This window comes from Balaenoptera physalus, assembly GCF_965194825.1.
Source record: "Balaenoptera physalus genome assembly, chromosome: 4".
NCBI classification, from domain to species: domain Eukaryota; kingdom Metazoa; phylum Chordata; class Mammalia; order Artiodactyla; family Balaenopteridae; genus Balaenoptera; species Balaenoptera physalus.
The window spans coordinates 84,461,154-84,482,449 of record NC_138891.1 but is presented as its reverse complement, the minus strand read 5'-3'; the positions used below and the strand labels follow the sequence as shown (position 1 = coordinate 84,482,449).

The 21,296-nt window shown below is 39.5% G+C and overlaps 1 protein-coding gene across 1 annotated transcript in view; it reads left to right on the top strand.

Annotated features, from left to right (window-relative positions):
- Positions 1 to 21,296, top strand: part of GAP43 (growth associated protein 43) — a 92,653-nt gene that overhangs the window by 41,990 nt on the left and 29,367 nt on the right. The window contains exon 2 of the mRNA XM_082460110.1: positions 8,059 to 8,668. Within this exon, the coding sequence (XP_082316236.1) occupies positions 8,059 to 8,668 (610 nt within the window). The remainder of the gene's footprint in view (positions 1 to 8,058; positions 8,669 to 21,296) is intronic.

Below are 21,296 nucleotides of genomic sequence, written 5' to 3'. Positions count from 1 at the left end.
AAACAGGCACAGTGATGTGTTCCTCACATGGTTATGATGAGAACTGAACTGAAATACTAACTTATATGTGACTGAACTGAAATACTAACTTATATGTGGTATACTCATTATAAAAGGAAGAGGAGAGAGGGATATGGCTGCTGGGGAACAGTTTGACGAAGGCCCAGAGCATTAATTTCCCAGAGAGAAGCACTGATACCCAGCCAGTTGGCTGTATACTGCCCATTTACATGCTCTCCAATCACTAACATAGCATGGCACATAGTTACTTAACAACAACTACAAATAAATATTTTTGGAGCATCAACCATGTGCCAGCACTGTTTTAGCCACCAAGCCTTTGAGGATTGTACAAAACTGACAAGGTCCTGCTTCCAGAGAGTTTATAGTTCAGGGGAAGAGTCAGTTAAAAATGAAATACAAATATATGTCAGGAGAATATAAACACAAAGAAGGAAAAATGAGATAAACAGACCAACAGTGACAATATTTGGAGAAGGGCATATAGTAGAGTGGATGAGGAATGTCTCTCTCACTCACTTGTTCACTGAACAAAATTTATCAGGTACTGCTGACTTAGAATGTAATAAATTACATTTCATAATGAAAAAGGTTTAAATAAGAAAAAATAAATCAATAATCACTATTCAGTATAGCAGGAGGAAATAGCAATTTAATTAAATATTTATTTCATCATGTTTTATATTCCTGAACATCGAACCAGAAACATTTTGTGGCGTCATACCTGAAAGGAAGGCAGTTTTTGGCAGAGTTACCTGGGCCTTCTCTTCCTGCTGGTTGGCTCTGAGCACCTTCTCCAGCAGCTTGCGGTGGTTTGCTCTCGGGAATGCTCAACTGGGTGGAATTCACCTGTGATGGTGGCACAATGGGCTGTCTGCTGGTTAGGCGGCTTTTCTGTCTTTTCCCAGATGTGCTGGCTGCCTGCTACTCTCTGTCTTTCCCCAGTTGTTAGCAAAAGCCTCATAGCCTGGTGTGTGAGTCCAGCCTCTTCAGCAGCCTGATAGGGAGTCCCTCTATCTTGTTCCCAGCTCAGTGGCCACTGTTCCAAGCTCAGTGGCTACTGTAGGCACCGAGACCTCTCCCAGAGCAAGGTTTAGTATCCCTTCACCTTGTCCACCTCTCCCTCCTTCCAGTGTGCCACTTAAGAGGTAGTGAACGACTCGTTGAGGTAGTGAACACTAGTAACCGTAGTGAACACTAGCAGAGGTAGTGAACTACAATCAGCAGCTCTCATCAGGGGGTCTGCTTTTTTTTTTTTAACATCTTTATTGGAGTATAATTGCTTTACAATGGTGTGTTAGTTTCTGCTATATAACAAAGTGAATCAGTTATACATATACATATATGTCCCATATCTCTTCCCTCTTGCGTCTCCCTCCCTCCCGCCCTCCCTATCCCACCCCTCTAGGTGGTCGCAAAGCACCGAGCTGATCTCCCTGTGCTATGCAGCTGCTTCCCACTAGCTGTCTATTTTACGTTTGGTAGTGTATATAAGTCCATGCCACTCTCTTTCTTTGTCTGCTTTTGCTGCTCAATGGTCGAGTTCCTTCCTTTTAGAGTTGACTCTCAGCAGGTATTTGCTTGGGTTTCACTGACTTTGACCCTTTGTTCAGTTAGGTGACTTATATCTCTGTTTGCCATACCTAAAGCTTTTCTGAAAGAGTTTAGTCAAATTATTCTGTCTAGCATGAGTCCTGAGAGATAGACCAGCGTAAGTATGTGCCTCATCTCATAAGTGTGTGCATCTTCCCAGCCCCCATCTGAGGAAGGGGGGCTTCCTTCCTTGAATATCTAAGGGACTCGTCATCTCCAGCCTATAGCCTTAGGACATGGGGCTCACTATACAGATCAACTCTAAACAGAGGGAAGGAGAGAGTCTCCAACAATCCTCTATGAATATTTTCACCTCTTTAACTTATGAGGAAGCAGAGATATATATTTGAAAAATAATTTGATTGCTATGATTCCAGACAACCCATGGAGAAAATGAATATGTCAGTTGTTATATCTTAGATTTATTTCCAAGTGCTTTTTAAATTATTATTATCAGTGTCATTTTGTGCCTTCTCTCCTTGTCTGACTCCTGCACCTTTATTTCCATAATTGGCTTCTTTGTTCAACCTCACTGCATGAAGTCAGTTACTCAGTTAGGTGTTGGGGAAACATATACCTGTCTTAGACAGATGCTCTTGAAGTCCGTCACTGGGAAATGAAGGGTATTAAACGTTGACAAAATGGAATCCCATATTAATTTGCCTATCATCATCTTTCTGAAATGGCACTAATGGAGAGGCTCAAATTTTGGATTCATTCAACAAATATTAATTGAGCATCTGCTATATGCCAGACACCATTCTAGAAACTGGAGATTCAGCTGTGAATGAAATAGACAAAGTGTTTCATTTGCTGACTTTTGTCTGTTAGAAGGTGCCAATGATAATATGCTCTTTGCCTCATCTCCATCTTTGTGGGACAGCTAGAGTTCTACATATACAAAATAAAATAAAAGATAAGTCTTTTGAATGGAAACTGAGTTCTCCACCAGTAGTACTTTATACTGGGTTGAATATGCCACTTTATATTCTTTAGGAAGTAGCTGGGCTGTACATGTTAAATAAATAATATATGAAAGTGAGCTGAAGACCCATATCTTGATCACCAGCTATTTTCTGAAAAGTTCACATTACTATTCCAGTTTCCAATGTGGGATATTTGGTTTTCTATATAGTCAGCCAATCAATGAGCATTTCTTGCCCACTTATTATGACTCTGGAGCTGCAACGTTATGCTGCACACTTCATCTGAAGGGGAAAAGAGAATCCCCTCACTACCACTGTGCCAGGATTTGCAAAGTCACTCTTGATGTCTCACGTTCCCCTGCAGAATTGCTCAATTGTCATATGTCAGTGCTCCCACCTGCCCAGGAACTAAAAGAAGACTCCTCACTGGACTGAAAATCAGAGTTGAAAAAAATGGGGGCCATAGTTGGCAAATGCACAACAGTTTCATTATACCTACTTGCATCCTGCTCCCCATCCCCTCACACTCTTAGTTGGATTTTCAAACCACATTGAGTGTTAAGGGACCCCTGTATCCCAGCTGTGCCTATTCATCTTTTAAATGACACCTTCTTCCCTAGAACTGCCCAGAAACCTGAAGACACTTCCTCTACAGAACTGGAGAAGGTTTGCCCATCCTCCTTTGGCTCCTCCATAAGGGGCAGTTCTCTGGATTTCTGATCTTTGACTAGATTCAAAGCAGGTACAGAAGCTCCACTGGGAGCTTCTTTAGTACTTGGACATTCCTCCTAAAGTATATGCTATCAACTGTGCTCAAAGCCAACTAAGCTGAAAAATAGAGTGAAATTTTCTTACGTGAATTTCACCTCACTAAATTATTAATAAAAAATAGAGTGAGCCATAAGTAGATATTTGTTAGATTCATACATATCCATCCACACTTTATTCTGGTCCTGATATCTCTGGCCTTTCAATTTTGCTTCTCGGAAATGTCTTTTGCTCAATCAAATTGAAAATATTTTAGTTTACTAAAGATGTTCTTAGAAAGAAGAACTGGTGCACACCAATGATTTTTGAAAGCATTTAAAATTCAACCCTGTTTCAGAGAAAATTTGAAGTATTATCATCGTAGTGTTTAGAGCTAGCAGAAGTAGATACAGGGCCACATTTTTCTGTGCTTGGAAGGTTGGAGTATTCCTATGATAATTAGAAATAGTTAAATGAATTGAAATGTCCCAGATGAATGGATGACATTATTTTAAGTCCTGAAAGTTAGGCATTTATAGATTTTTTTTGCCTAAAACTTTTTTGGAACATAATAAATGCAAATTTTGGACATCTTAGACTGAATCCTAATATGTTTACTCTCTCCTCCCCCAAGAGGAAAAGGAAACTATTAACCAGAGCAACAATGTTGGGTATGAAATAGTACTTCTTATATTTGGTTTTCTTATCTGTGATTCTTAAATGTTGATGAAAAGTATTGCCCTTTCACCTAATGGACTTTAAAATTTGACCAGATTCCAGCAACTTAGTAGAATGGTACCCTTCATCTTCTTCAAACCAATATTCATCCGAGGTTTTAGCCTTGGTTGAACAGTTAACATTTCCCATACTTGGTTTCCTTTAAGACTACATAAATTACAGAGTTCCTGAACAAATTGATCAGTAAAAATTCTAAACTATAGCAATGAAGATTCCTGAAAAAAATGCATGGCAACTCATAATGATCCTCTTCCTACACATAATGATCCTCTTCCTACATCCCCTTCCTGCATTGGCATGTCCACATTAGTTAATTCATGGATAGCAATAATTCCATGTAAAAATGAAAGAATTTTATCAGAGCTCAGCACAAAGCTTATTTGTGGCAACGCTGAGTTTAAAAAATAAATCTATTTTTATGAGACTATGAACTAATTCTTTTTAGCCATTAAGTACCAGGATCCCCTTTTTTCTGGACTTCCTACATCTCTAACTGACATATTTAGACTATTGGCCTTGCTTTATAGACAGGTGTAATGTCAGGTGTCTCCTTGAATTCCTGGGAAATCATTGATTGTTAAATACTCTGAGCTTATTTTTTTTAAAGTGTATTTAAAAAAGAGTCCTGTGTGGATAGATACAGTCTCTGTCTGCTCACTAGTGTGTCTGTGGTGCCAGCATAGGCACTAAGTATTGCTAAATGAATAGGTGACTCAGGATGTTGACATGGTGCTTTATGCACAATCGGCTACAAGAAAGACTAAGTTGTTCCAGGTCACGGATGCAATAAAATTGGACTTGGGGTTGGGTGGGAGGGGAGAAGACCTGAGTCCAAATACAAACGGGGCCACTGACTGATTCACTCATGCTATCAAGTGAAACAAGTGACAACTTTTCAGGGCACAGTTTTTCCCTTTTAGAAGCTGAAAGGGTGGTGCTGAATGTAGCGAATAATCTCCAGTTTCTCTGGGCTCACATGTTCTTTGTTTTAGGCAAGGTCTTCTATTTCCAGTTGGGAAAAGGTCTATGTAGCCTGACATCTTGGGGTTCCCCCACAGCCAGTCTGGGGAAATGTTCTCTTTATTATGGTCTCCTCTCTCAGCAAAATACACTCCCAATGCAATTACCTCTAGTACTGTGAAAGGAATTTTACCAGAAAATAACCTGTAGTTTAAGCCATATTTATGGAATTAATTACAGGTACAAAAGAAAGACACACACACACACATCCAGAATTGTCTGGCCTAAGACCCAGTTTTAACTTAAAATATTCTTATTTATGGATGCCTCTGTTCAATCACCTCATCTTAGGCTGGTTTCCTCCCTCCCTTCCCTTCCTTCCTTCCCACTCCCCTTCTCCCCATCCTTCCCCTCTCTTCCCTTCTCTTCCCCTTCCCTCTTTGTCTCTGTCTCTTTCCCTCTGACTGTCTGTACAATTTGTATTAGTTGTCTATTTCCAACCAATTTCTAAAATCCAATTCCCCTAAATCTCTAATAATATTAAGTGGCCCAGCAATTCCTCCTGGAGAAGCTGCATGCCTGTGGGGTACTTTGACCACCTACTTGGGTATCCAGCTCTTGCAGGATTGTCTCACTTCTCTCCTAACTATGTTTTTTCACATTCTCTCCCTTCCTGCCCACACCTTTCTGTCTTGTGTCCCTTATACTCTTGGATTGTTCAGGTGAGCCTGATCCCACAATCTTGGCACCCACGTCTAGTTTGAGCCTTTCTAAATAGTCATTTCAACATAGAGGCTGTGCACAGAAGCTTAAGTCCTGATCATGTGGAAAGTTACAGTGGCAGATGATCTGAGAAATTGAGAGAGAGCGAGAGAGAGAGAGAGATTGGAGATGGAGGTGTAAAGAACTTAGAGGGGCTCTTCCTTTATCCTTGTAAAGTATCTTCTTTATGTCATTCAGACTCTTGGCTTCCTTCTTTTTATGTTTTCTAGCGTTTTAAGTTTCATCTCCTTTCCTCTGTGTTCTTAAAGAGAAAAGGGTGAGGTAGTTTTCTTGAATCACCAGAGGGTTTTTTCTGTCCACTTGCCTACTCTGAAAGAATTGGTCTGTTTACCTTCACAAGGAGCAGTATTTGTATTAAAGAACCACTGCGCATCAAGGCCCAAGTGCAGATGTCCTATCATATAAGATGGTGCCTCATTCAGAAAATGCAAGATAGAGTAAAATAAATTAACAACACCTTGGCTGCATGCTCCATTCACAACTGTTAATTTAACAGGGTTATGCTTCCATCTCTGAGCAGAGAGCTCCTGGCAGGGACAGCTGCTCCCGTGCCCCAGGTCGTGTTGTGTGCGTCCCAGTAGGAGTCATCAAGAGCAGCAGGAGAGCAGGAAGGTGGTAGTGCATCAGAGCACTGAGCAGTGTGGCAGCATGGCACCGGGAAGAGGAAGCAGAATGGGCCCTTCCAAAGTGCTTTCATGCACTCCTTCATTTCTTGTATGGATACACGCACCGTTAACTGAGGAAGAAGAGAAACTTGCCTTGAGTTTTACTGGAAATTTATTAATCCTGCTTTTACTCTCACATGCAGCTTATTTTCAAAAATACCTTTGTATACTCACTAGCATGTTGATGGACCTAAGCAATACAGGCCCATATGCTTGTCCAAAGACTGTCAGACAGGTCTACATCATGATGAACAGGATCTGGGTCCCTCGGGCAGAGCTTGTATGACAGGTGGAAAGCATGCCTTGTGTTGGCCTGCTGTGATTTGCATCCTAAACTGGAGCAAAAGCCAAGGTCAGGCCAAGGTCGAGACTGGGGCCAAGCAGAGGACTTGGTACATGATAAGCATTCTTTAATTATTGGTCTTTTGCTGCATTGTTCACTGCTGTATTTCCCCATTGCTAAGACAGTGGTCACAGAAGTTAACCAGACTTATTGTTGCAATATATACAAATGTTGAATCCCTGTGTTGTATACCTGAAACTAATATAATGGCTATATGGGGGCTATAAGTAACCACACTGGGGCACCACAGTGGGCAACGGAGCTATATAGAATTCTGAGTACTTGCCTAGACATTTCTTTTCATGACTATACCTTCTATTCCTATCCTGTGATTTAATTTCCATGTGGAAAAAAGTTATTTGCATCCTATGTTACGTTGTAACATGATCAAATGGTAAAAATTTTGTATTCTAGTCTCTTGCCTTCAGTACTAGGATGGCTCTGTTGATGATAATATAAAACTAATTTTAAGTTTAAATTGCTTTGGGAATAAGAAATTGTGATTTAGTGAATATATGCCCCTCTTTCAAAAGCGGAAGCAGTGTTTTCCACTCTTTTTTTAAAACTCAGGAATAATGACCATTTTCTGAATTCAAATTTTGAAGGTCTGGTATGTTCATTACTGATGTTGGACCACACACAGAGGAAAGTAGATGTCATTTTGTGACCAGCATTCTGAGTTGTCACATCCTGAACAAACCCCTCAAAGCCCTGGAACTCATCTGCATTTTGCACAAGACCCTGATGGAATTTGCTGTTTAAACCTTAACCATATTCTTTGCCCTGAACCTACTGGTTTCCTGATGAGACCTGAAATCTTAGGGAAACAAATAGGCTTTTCCACAATATTTTTTTAAATCATCAGTTTTTCAGAGACCCTCTCAGAAACCCTGAAAAACCAATATCTTCCAGAGGTCACTGATGAAAACCTAGGCTGGGTGGACTTGAGTTGTCAAAGTACATCCACAAAAAGGCTGATTTAAGTTTGGCAAAGGAGAGACATTGAGTTGGGGAAAGAAAGACATATAAAATAATGCCAGTGATTCAGGAAGGCCAGAAGGACATTAATTTTCCCAGAAACTAATGTGTACTCTCCTAAACTCTTCACCAGAGAAAGAGAGGGGGCTTGGTTTGAATTTCCAGGGTATTGCTGATTTCTTAACTCCAAGTATGGTGCCTGGCACAGAATAAGTCATTCAGTATGCATTTATTGAATGCTGTGATTTGAAGGAAAAGAACATTGCTCCATCTCTCCTTTTTTCCCCCCTTTTTCTCCATAAAGGTTGAAAAAAATGATGAGGACCAAAAGATTGAACAAGATGGCATCAAACCAGAAGATAAAGCTCATAAGGCCGCGACCAAAATTCAGGCTAGCTTCCGTGGACACATAACGAGGAAAAAGCTCAAAGGAGAGAAGAAGGGTGATGCCCCAGCCGCGGAGGCGGAGGCGAATGAGAAGGATGAAGCCCCCGTCACTGACGGTGCGGAGAAGAAGGAGGGAGAAGGTTCCACTCCCGCTGAAGCGGCCCCAGCCGCCGGCCCCAAGCCCGAAGAGACCGGCAAAGCCGGCGAAACTCCTTCCGAGGAGAAGAAGGGGGAGGGCGCCCCCGAGGCTGCCACAGAGCAGGCAGCGCCCCAGGCTCCTGCCCCCTCGGAGGAGAAGGCCGGCTCTGCTGAGACAGAAAGTGCCACTAAAGCTTCCACTGACAACTCGCCGTCCTCCAAGGCCGAAGACGCGCCAGCCAAGGAGGAGCCTAAACAAGCCGACGTGCCTGCTGCTGTCACTGCTGCTGCCGCCGCCACCACCCCTGCTGCAGAGGACGCTGCTGCCAAGGCAACAGCCCAGCCTCCATCGGAGACTGCGGAGAGCAGCCAAGCCGAGGAGAAGATAGGTGAGCGACCTCCAGGGTCAGACGCCGTGGGGGGCCAGGCCACCTGTACTTGGGGGCCTATTTGGAAGGCCAGGCCACCTGTGCCTTCAAGGGAGAGGGGAAATTTCTAGAAGGTGTATTCAGGAAATCAAGGGAAGCTTCGCTGAATTCCCCAAAGTGGCAGGGCTGAGAGCTAACTCTGGCCACTACGTTCCCAAATATCTCCAAGCCTGAGAGAGAACTTGGGCAGGTTTGTGTAGCAGCCGGTACTAGACAGGTCTGGCAATTACCTTGTTAATTGGATTGGCAGAAAGAGTAAAACTAGGTAATCCTGGTTGAAAAAAATATTCTGTGTGCTGGATAGACTTAGCTTAATAAGTAATTACTGAGGCTACATATATTTTATGGATGGGAATTAGCTAATGTGATTATTTAGCTCTGGGAAGTGCCTGGTATAAATGCAGCCAGCTCCCTATTGATTCAGATGATGCAGTTTGTGAATTGCCAGCAGCTAAAACATACTCTCAGACCACCTTTCGCTATCCCACAATATGTTTCTGGGCATTCTCCCCCATCAATTGGTGAGTAGTGTGCGTATGTGTATGTACACTCAGAGAATGTTAATTGTAACATTAATCGGGGTCAGACTAATTAGGAAAATAAGTCTGTTGATGTTGCCAAAAACAAAAGAAAAACCCCAAATATAGAACATGTTGTGAAGTCAAACATAAATTATCATTTTATTATCAAAGACACTACTTTCTACCATACGCATACATAATTGAGGGTTGACTGTGATTTTAAAAAGGTACTAGATTCTCTTTGGTTTGGAGCTCTAACCTGGAGTGTTTTCACTATTATTTCCCAAAGAGCCTGTGCAGAATTGGAATAGAGCATTCACTGTACAAGATAAATTTAAGGGAACTTCACCCTTCAGCACTAGATCTGTTCCTCCACCTCAACCCATCCATAGTGGTGAAGGAGGCCAACGGTCTCCAAGGTCTTTCTCTAGCCTAGTGTGACCCATGAATACATTTCAGCCCCAAACATTAAAGATAAAGTTGCTTCTGTGCCAGTTGAAAAGGTTGGGTTTACTCCTTTAGAATTTAGTGATTTAACCCACTATGTGTCCAAGGACCCAAATTTGGACTGGACCACACTGTGCCCTTGGGAAAAGACCTACTCCATGAGGATGCTCTGGGAAATGCCTTGCTATCTGACCATTAGATTGAGAAAGTAATTATTGGATATTTGCCATGATATCCATCTCTCCACATTAGGTACTGTAGGATGGTGGAAGATTATTCTAGATATTTTCTGGTCTACTTCTTTCATCTTACCCCCCAAATTCTATGAGTAAACAGCCAGATTATATTAACTATTATTGTTATTAGCATTATCTAGCTTCAGATAAAGCACACACCTCTTTCTACCAGTGACTCATCTTAAATCTTTATTCTAACTATATACCTGCCCCAGGGGCCAGACCTTGAGGTTAAGAAGATGGGAATATTTCCCTGGAAAAGGTAAGGCATGTGATAAGAATGGTTTTGGTTTTAATTTACTCCACAAAACAAACCTTGTTAACTACTCTTCTTTAGGTTTAAGTTCCAGCCTTAGATACAATGGCTAGAAATCATTTTGCATATGACCGACTACCTATTGGTAATTTTCATAAATCTTAGAAATTAATCATGATTTTAAATATAGAAAATATTTGACATTACTCAGATCATATTTTTAAACTGGGATTTCTGAAATTGTAAGTAGAGACAGAAAGACATAATGTGATTTTAGGTATATGCTCATGATTTGGATTAATAGAAAGGAGGACTGCTTGAATCAATGAAAAGTCTAAAAATAATATATTTTAAAGGAAATTCAGTTTTTATTATTTTTCAAGTTATGATAATTCAAATGAATCAATGAAATATTTTATGTAGTACATGCTCAATAAATGTCAAGTGATGAATGAATGAAAATTGGGCAGATTCAATTTATAGATAATAATTTGTTTACTCATTCATATATTCTTTGTGCAGCCTTGCTTACTCCATTCACTTATTTAATTAAAAATGTGTCTGGTCAGTAAAAGCAAATAGGGATCATGCTCTGTCCTAAATTTTACAATTTCTGACTAAAAAATGCCTCAGTTAGTCTGAGTTTAATATGTACATTGAAAGGTAATTGAAAAGTATAGATGAAGTTCAACTTGAAGGTAATCACAAAGGGCAATTTATTTTACATTGTTTCTGAGCTTTGGGTAGGTATTGTCCTCTTGCTTAGATCTTGAAATGCTGCCTATAGCTTCTTTCTGGACTGATGTATCTATTAGCCTTGCCTGCTGTAGGTGACAAGCACAAATTACCCAAATATGATGAGTCTCATGGAATCACAGAAGCTACAGGTGACAAGGAGATCTATCACAGCATATCAAGCCCAAATTCCCATGGGCCCTGTACCACATTTTCGTCTATCTCGTATTGGATTTCAATCTAATCCAGGTTAAAAGAACAATATTCCCAGTTGAGCACTACTGTTTGGGAATGGACGGCTACCCTGGGTGGCTTTAGGATTCTGTGACTGCCTGGAGGGGTGTAGAGAGACAGTCAGTCGGATACGGTGGAGTAGGTTTGGGGGGCAGAACAAGCCAAAAGAGAGATTCAAGACAAAAATTGCTGTCAGTAAGAGGGTCAGAATTTTGGACCAATCTGATCACTACTTTAATACAAATGGGAATTCTTTCTAAATTAGAAATGTTTTCTTTATTTTACTTCCTTTACTATTAGTGGGTTTATTACAGGTGGATGCCACTTGCATTAGGACCTTTGGAATTTTTTTTTCATTTTTTTTTTTTTTAATGCTCCAACTATATCTTCCTGTCTCTGCTTTGCCACTCTGTTTGCCCATCTCTGCATATGTCTATGGCCAAAAAACTTCGGTGCATTTCTGATGATGATTCCTTTATAGGAGGAGAAGTGTTTGTGGTATCTTTCGGGTACTGCCTCCTTTCAGCCATGAGGAGAGGACTTTCAAGCCTCTTTTAACGATAATGTCTTTGGTGTCTCCTACTGGATAGTATCACTGTGCTCATTGGACTCACGGTGAAAGAATTCTCTGCTGTGTCTCTTCTTCTCCATGATAACCCGCTGACTCTCCCCAGTAGAGGGAAATTTCTGCTCTGACTATATTCAGTGATGTCGTATTACCAAGGGAACACATCCAGGAGGCTAGAAATCAGAGATGTTGACTGGGTAGCTGTCACAGGGTACTTGACTGCTACTAGTAGGAAGTGTAACTGGGTTATCCTAGATTTTCTGTATGTTGATTTTGGCTGCATTTTATTTTCGTGGTCTCTTTACCCTTTTCTAACTGGGGCCATCAATAATGATCTAGGAAAGAGAGGAGTTCTATTCATCATTCCTCTGAATAGAAACTCAGTGTCCTTCTACCTTTCTTCCTTCTTTTTCTTCCTCCTTCTTCTTCCCTCCCTCCCTCTCTTCCTCTCTCCCTTTGTTCTTTCCTTTTTCCCTTTCATTTATATTAACTTTCTACCATGCTAGGCATTAGCGTCACAAAGATGCATTAGTTATGGTCGCTGATCTTAAGGAGTTCTGATTTGGTAGTAGACGTGGGATGAAATTCAGGGAACGGTTTTGAAAACTATGACAGTAATAATCTCAACTCAGTTAAATTCTACAAAAAGATATGGAGTATCTTTATATGCCAATATACTATGGGACAAAATATGGATGAGACAGTGCTTCGTGCAGTTTGCTACATGCTAAAAAGGTTTTATGTAATGTGTGTCTCTATAGCCAAATTATTAGCAAAAGAATAAAGCAAATTTTATAGTTTCTGGAAAGATAATTATGTGTAAAAAAATGAAATACCCAACCCACGTTTTTGGAGTTGGAGAAATTCTTTACTTTCCCCAGAACAAAATGTTCCAAAGGCCCAAGATAACCATCCATAATATTCTTAGCTCTCCAGAGGATAGACCCACTTCCACCGCACTCTGTGTTACATGTGAGATTAACCAAGAATATTTACACTTATTTGACACGGTGCCTCAGAAGCAGTTTTGGTTTGATATGTGGTTTCAACCACTTCCCAAATTTATACACAACTCATGAAGAGTGAAAATTTAGGTTGTGAAAGTCCATAAATGCTATCTATAAAACACGGGCACCCTGTCAGCTACTCAGTGGCACGCTGCTTAAATACTGTTGATTATTAAGCTTTTATAGAGCACTTTTATATTGCTCTAGTAATCATTTTTATTGGCTTTTCTTGAAAACACTCCAGTGGCATTCGATAATATTTTTCTTTCTGCTTTTACATTCTGAGAACAGGGGCAAAGTAAATGGATATTCTGCCCACAGACACAGTGACAAAATAGGGATCAAACTGATAGACCCCCTAAATCCTCACCTTAATCTTGGCATTGCAGTTCTTTACCTCTCTTTTAAGGTGCTATGTTTTATCTCAATTCCTGCGTTTTCTCTTTATCTTAGCAGTTGTGACAATTTCTGATTATTGTCAGGAAGTACCAACCAGGTCCTAGGACATTCTGTGCCCTCCATGCCCAGTAAGATAATACCAAAGAAAGAATGCTGGAGACCAGGGGTATAGCCTCAATATTTTTACTAATCAGATGTGTGATATGAGGCAAGTCATTGCTTCTCTCTGGGCTTCAGTTGTCTCATCATTAAGAGAAAGGGATAAGGTAGTTGGTTCTTAAGGTTTAACATATATAGTTTCTACTGAGCCTGCGCTCTAGAGCTCATGTGCCACAACTACTGAAGCCCATGCGCCTAGAGCCCGTGCTCCGCAACAAAAGAAGCCACCGCACCGCAATGAATAGTAGCCCCCGCTCGCCACAACCAGAGAAAGCCTGCACACAGCAACGAAGACCCAATGCAGCCAAAAATAAAAAATTTAAGAAATAAATTTTTAAAAAAAAGATCAGCCAATAAAATTAAAAAATAAATAAATAATAAATAAAATATATAGTTTCTCTAATAGGTAGCACTTAATGAGCATTTATGAAATGTCAGACCCTGTGCTAAGTGCTATGTGGGGATTATCCTATTTAATCATCAAAACCATTCTGTGGTGTAAGTGCTTCAATTTCCCCTTCCACTTTTACAGATGTGGAAACTGAGGTTAAGAGACATTGAGGCACCTCATCAGCATCAACAGCTGGCAAGTAGCTAAACCACGAGCTGAACCCCGACAGCTTGATTGCCGAGGTCATACATTGAACCCTGACACCCAGGGAGAAATGAAGACGAGAGGAATGTCTAAGAACCCAGGCATCATGTCCTAATCTAAGACCACCTCCCTCATTTGTATAACTGGGTACTCCAGACTCTTGTCTGGGAATCATTAGTGATCACATTTATAGGCGGGTATCCAGTAACTAACCGCACTCCTTGGTCATAACTTTCTCACAGCTCCGTCACCCCAGAGTTATTAGGGATATTAAACTGGTTTTGAGTCTTGAGTTCTTAGTTTGAAAATCCTTCAAGTACTGTTTGATTAGGCCCCAGAGAGCTGTAAGATCAGTTAAATTTGATTGTTCTTAACAGGAGTACTGCTGACTCCATTAAATATGCCAGAAGAGCTGAAATTTAGAAATTGAAATGTTGAGAATTCAATCAGATGAAAGCAATTTCATGTATTCTAGACAATTTCTATCCTAAATTTATCAGAATTAGTATCTTTCAAAATTCTTGTTTGTATCTATTGCTCCCGTTTGGCAAGTACATTTCCAAAGGACCCCGATACCTTTATATTTATAACTAAAATAATATAAAGAACTTAATAGGTAGAACAGATAGGAGAGCAATCACTGTCTCTTCAAATAAAAAATTTAAGCAGACAGAAGATAGGAAGAGATGTATTTTAGAGTCAAGAAACTCATATTGTGAGGCTTTTTATCCATTCTTTTATAGCTCATATTTAATAACTACTATCACCTTATAAAAAAAAAAGCCAATAAACAGAAAAGCATGTAACTCCCCCAATTTTAAAGTGGTAAAACTATATTTGGAAGTGAAACTCAAACAATATTTCTTAAAATATAGAGTATTTTTCAGACACTAATGCATGTTTATCAAATATTTTTTCCTCTTTTTTCTCTACGTATACACACGCACACATGCATATCTACCCAGTTCTAAAAGGATTACAAGGAGGAAGAACCAAGAGTAGCAAGAGTTACATAGTCAGTCCATTTGGCTAAACATGGGGAGAGAGCAGAACACCCGATCTAATGGACTAGAAAGCACTGAGTGGTCATTACTCTTATTTTGTCCTCACAATCATAGCTTCATTAAGTAAAGAATGAAAAGCTTTCTATAACCAGGCAAAAAAGGAAGGGAAGAAGGAAACCAATAATGCTGCTTAAAGCTGCAAGACTGGAGCCCTTGAAGATCTCCCAAGACTATATGGTTTACAGTATGCACAAAGAGGAGGGAAAGGTTTGAAAGGATGTGTAAGTTTTGCCAGCCCTCTTAGTCATGTTTTAATTCTGTGCCCTAAGAAAATGACTGAATCAGGTGCTGAACCGCAGACCAATTCATATCATCAAGGACATTTGAGTCACTGCTTTCTTCAAAAAGTCTTTAGCCAGTTGTTAATCTCACAACACTAAAGCTTGGCTCTCTAAGCAAATAATTTATTTTGAGGCTTATTTAAAAGAATTGCCCATAAATTGTTTTCACAAGGATGATGAATAACATCAGGTTTTTAATAGATCCAGTATCTTGTAGGAAGTATATAGAGCAAACGCTCTGTATTTTCAGCATAATAGACTAAAGACTGCCTAAAGTCAAGAGACCTGGATTCTTGTTCAGATTCTGCTGATGATTTCAGGCCAGCTCTTTTGCCCTCTGAGCCTAGTTTCAACATCTTCAAAGTAAATGGGTTCAACTAGGTTTTCTCTGCTTTCTAGCTTCAAAAAGCAAGTGTGCAGTGGTAGACTAAAGAGGCATCTGGAAGAGTGGGCATATGGCCTCTTACTCAACCATTCTCACTTCCCTGTAGTGCCTTATTTTCTAAACTATTAGATAGTGGGTTTAGGGGACAAGGCAGATAGTAGAAGAAGTCTGGATAGACGGGCGAAGATTTCAGGAAGAGACAGAACTAAGAAAGTTTATGTTTACACTGGAAGCCCAGGAGACTGCAAGGAAATCTCAGTGGAATTTTCTAACCCACCTTACACTTGAGATTGAAAATAAAAAGTTGACAATGATGTTTTCAGATATGGTTAGACTTGCTTTTAACCTCCCTGAGATGGAAAACGACAGCTCGAGTGGCTATAATTTACTGTCAATAGTTTCACTTTCATCTTAGACTTAATTTATTATTAGTTTATTTTTTAATACCCATCTTACTTCATTAAAGTAATTAAAACAGCTTCAAGGGTATATAAAGCCTTGGATTCTTGTGTAGAGCCATGGATGCATTTGACAGATAATTGTGGTTGATAAGCTTTTCAAAGATTTTGTCACTAGACCTTCATTAAAACATAAGAATGACAGGAATAGGCCTAATATGACTTTCCTCCAATTCTTTTATTTACTGTACAGTCACATAATTGGATCTTCGACCATCAGTGAAATTGGCTAACAGGCCCAAGTGTTTGGAATTGGGTTATTGTACATCCCAAGAAAAGATGCAGTAGATGATGCACAAGTTAGATATGCTTACTCAGCAATTCTCATACGTATTTTCACTTTTTGAATCACGAATTAGGAGATTGTGGAAGATAAAATATTTTAGTTCGATCATCTCACACCATTCTATTTGGAATGGAAACTGCAGTATCTTCAGGGGAAAAGAAAGTACCCTAGGAGGGCTATTTGCCTTTCCTTATGAATCATGTTCAACATTAATGTTCTTTCCTGGAGGCATATATATGGTCAAGTAAGTTCTGAGGCTAATTTTTTGTTTTTATTTTTTTTCAGTATGAGTTGGTAGAATCTTTTGGATTTTGGAAGAGAAACCAGAAACGATTCACCTAAATTGTCCCTTCTGTGTGTCTCTCAGAGTGGAGATGAACATTTTTATAGCTCCACAAGAATATTCTCTTTGCCTTAGGGTATGAAAAAGTGAAGAATATAATTTAGATATGTTTTAGGACCATCACCATGCCTATAGCATAATTGTCTGCCAACTCACAAACACATATGTACACATACAAACACATACACACACACACACACACACACACACACACACACATACACAGATTCAATATGTAGGGAAAGGCCTGCCTAGGGGTTCAGGCCATTAGAGAAAATCTAGAAGAACAATGAACTACACATTTTTTCACTCTTCAGGCCAACAAGAAGAGGAAAATGGCTCCAGACACATCTCTCTGTCTCTCAGAGGGGGTATGGGGAGATTAAAGCTCTTTTCTCTGCTAGTTGTGTTATTGAGATGGGTTTGTGAATCTACAATGAGATGGGGAGAGCTAGGCATTAGGATTAAGGCTACCTATGATGAAATTTATAGTGTATGAAAATAAAAGTCCTGCTTAGGCTAATTAGGGAGAGAGAGTCCAGGAAGACTTCTTGGTGTAGAGTTACTGCAGCTGAATCTTGAAGGACAAGATGTATCTAATAAAAAGGGATATCTTTTATTTAAAAAAACTTGAGAGACCACCTTTCATTCAAATTAACACAAAAATACAAATAACTTAATTCATGTCATAATTCAGCAGTACCTTTTGAAGATTAACCATCAGTGGTAAAAAGTAGCTCCATCATATGTTTTGTTTATTGTTGAAATTCTTGCACCTGTAACAATGGGAAATAGAAGGCAACCAATAAGTATTTGCTGAATGAGTTAAGAATGAATGAACAGGAACTTCCCTGGTGGTCCAGTGGTTAAGACTTTGCCTTCCAATGCAGGGGGTGAGGGTTCGATCCCTGGTAGGGGAGCTAAGATCCCACATGCCTCGCCGCCAAAAAACAGAAGCAATATTGTAACAAATTCAATAAAGACTTTAAAAATGGTCCACATCAAAAAAATCATTAAAAAAAAAAAGAATGAATGAAAAATGTTATCACAGTAGAGAAAGTACTAAAATTGACCTAAAAGACTGGATTCTAACCTTAACCTAATTCTAACTTTAAGCACTCACATTACTTTGAGTGTGAGTTTACCCTTTCATAAAACAGAAATGTTGGACAGAGGGTTTCCAAATCACTACCATTTCTGATAGCTCAACACTGCCCATTATGACACATTCCAACTTATTTACAGATTCTAAGTGACAAGGGGATACAGACACTTGCTCAAACAGAAAGCTGTGCCGCTGCCCCCCTTTCTTGTATTTTGGAAGCTGAATACACAAGCTTCCCAGAAAGTTCTGTTGTTACTCAGGGGCATACATCATCCTCGAGGTAGCCAGAATTCATACCACTTAGGGCTTCAGAGACCAATGTGAGCATTTTGCATTATGTTCAGGAACATATTGAAAACTAGAGGAAACCAAAGCTGCTCCCTTCTGAAAGCAGGTGATTAATTTCATTCCCGCCCCATGAGTGACCTGTGTGGCTCTTGCCAGTGTGTGACAGGTACACCCAGGGAAGGAATGATCTGCCAGGTTCCTTGGCTGCTTTTCCTCATCTGACATGTTTAAGTAATCTTTGCAACGTGTTAAGAGTCTCCTGAACCTGCTGTGTCCCTGCTATAGGGTGAATTGTTAATATGTTCCCAAACTAACAGTTCTGGGACAGAGACCAGAAAATAGGCTTTCCCACTCCTGTTGCTGATTCTCCTTTTCCACAGTAGTGTAAACATAATTTGCATACAGCTTGTGAGCTGTTCAGACTGCAGACCACAAGGGACATTGGACTGGGAGGCTGAATAGATTCCGCCCCCCAACATGTAAACTGTAACTTGCAGCAACTCTCATGTATTTGATAAAAAGACAGAAAGGACTCCTCTTTGTGAAACTACTCTCGTTCAATTTAAAGGGCTAAGAAAGGCCAGGTTTAGCAACGTGATTACAGCATTCTCCCCAGTGCTGTAATCAGATCCTGTGAGAAAGAAAAGCAGGTATGAAAGATGTTTGTCTCCCTCCTTCCTTCTCCTTCAATACAGGTGGCTTAACTCTAGTAGGTGGAGAAGAGAACCTGGCTTCTATTGGAAGATACAAGCCGGTTTCCTTTTTCTAACCTGTTTTTAAAAAAGGAAAAACAGAGGGTAAAAAAAATGAAGCAAAACCTTGTCACTTTCTGATTGGCTATTTATGTACGCTTTTTACCCCAGCAGAAAAGTAGACATTTAAGATGTACCATTGTATTTGTAGTACATGGAGAGTGGTCTGGATACAAGGCTGGTGTAGTTGTCAAATTATGTAACGTCTGGGAGGAGGAACCCTTTTCTGTTTTCCTAACATCCTGATAGAGCAGGTTTTGGTAAGAGTACCATACAATAAGTGAAGAAATTGTTTTGCGTGTTCAAGATTAATCTGGAATTCTGGTTACATGGTTATCACATTAGGAATCTCCACCAAAAGGTTAGTTTGAAATATGAGTTAGAATGAGCATTTATCACACTTTCAGATATTACTGAATAATATTTCTCTTTCCCACTCCTCTCCCTATATTTCTTTTAGTCACTGTCTGGCCATCTGTCCTGAGGTACATGATGATTGTGGCTATACATGGGTATATGTTGCAATGTAAAAAAAAAAAAAAAAACCCAAAACATAAAAATCATTCATGATTGATGGTTTTATTAGATAGCTACAGTAATGTGTTGGTAAACTGGCTCTCAAAACAAAACAACACACAAACAAAAAACCCTAAACTCAAAAAGCCCTGATCTGTAGTGTTTGTTGCAAATACTCCCATCGTGGCTGATTTCAGGCTACCCATGTGTTGTCACTGAACACACAGCTGGGAAGTAAGGCTAACAACTTGCTCTCAGTAGCCAGTGGGAGCCAGCTCCATCGTATCCCAAATCAATATATTTTAATAATTTAATAAACTTTACTTTTGGTAACTAAAATACTGGAACAATAATTATCAGTTCCCAAACAATGTATCAGTATGGAAACACATAAATATCAATTTATAACATTCACATATTATATACGTATGTATGTGAGGCCTTGAGAACTAGTTCTAACATTTGCAGTGAATTCTGTTGTGCATTGTACTCTTATTATAAAGGTTAAGAAAAAGGGTAAAGTTTAGAATTGCAATAATTACTACTGAAGGGATGGATGGATATATGCCCTCAAAAATGATCTGAGCTACATCTTTTTAATGAATTGAAAGGCCTTTTATCTTTTCAGAGATGAATTCAGCATTTGGATTGAATTGTGACCATGGCTGACTTTTCTAACTTCTAGTGCAGAGGAAGGGTTGCCTCTTTCCTTTCCTCCTAGTAATTTTTAGTGCAGATGATGCTTTTAATTCTAGGCAGAGCATTGTGAAACAATGAATTCACAGACGGTATCATCAGATTAGGGAGTAATTTTTGAAGAGTGAAGCTTTCAAAATTTTTGGCCTGGGCATCATTTGTTCAAATAAGTTTCAAATATATATACTAATCCCCCAAACAGAGCTGATCTGGTTGAGAATGGTAGGGGGAAATGGCAATGGCTGGAGAGGCCCAGAGCTCCTTTTACTCTGCTTCTCTCCCTCCCGTCTAAATGGACCTTCTCTGGGCTCTGAAGTATAGTTTGAAAAATATAAATTTAAGGAATTTCTCTGGTACTGACTTTCTACACATGGCCAGCAGAATGGTCAAGTCAGATCTGAACCTGTCAGTCTCACTGTAGTGGTCTTCACAATGAGTATGAATAGCTGCAGCCACGCTGATTAAGTAGTAGGTTATGTATATTATTTAGAAGGCAAAGAGAACTACCCCCCACACCCCATATTATAGTGCAACTGTTTAGTCATAGATAGGATTGGTCTGAGTAACCTCCAGGCACGGTGTTAGGTACATTAAACTATGTTCTATTTTATTTTGGTTCCAAATAGTATTAAAGCCATGCAAATTTATTTCATAAATAAGAAGCCCAAGTTTTATTTTCTAAAACCTTGTTTTAAAATCCTAAATCAGTGAATTTTGAATCGTTTTCCTTGGAGCCCTGAAGTTCCAGGGAGTAGGACCTCAGAAGTGGTGTCTGGGAATTAAGTTGTTTCACAGAGGCCAGGTTGGTGGGCATTGGGGTCCTCTACCATCCCACAATCCCCTTTTCCTCCACTGACTATTTCTGGATCTTAGTAAAACTTTGGCATTTTAACTAATAATAATTGAAAATTACTGTTGTAAACTTAAGGCCATTTCAAAAGTCTTTGAGTTTTGGCATGATTAAAAGTCAACTGAATGTCATTCGGAACCCATATTTTAATTCAGGCATCACTCTATACTCAGCTTCAATTGTTTGTTTTACAAACCGATGATCTTCCCAGATACAGAACTTGTTCAAATTCTAATTGTTCAAATTCAAATAGGAATTGTTCGGGTTGTTCAAATTCTATAAGAATTTGTTCCTTATGCAAATTGTTAAAAAATGGAAGTTGGATGACTCACCCAGGGTTACTTACCAAGGCTAAATAAAATTACTACATCCATAGCTTCTGAGTCTTTAACAAAAAGACACAGACTA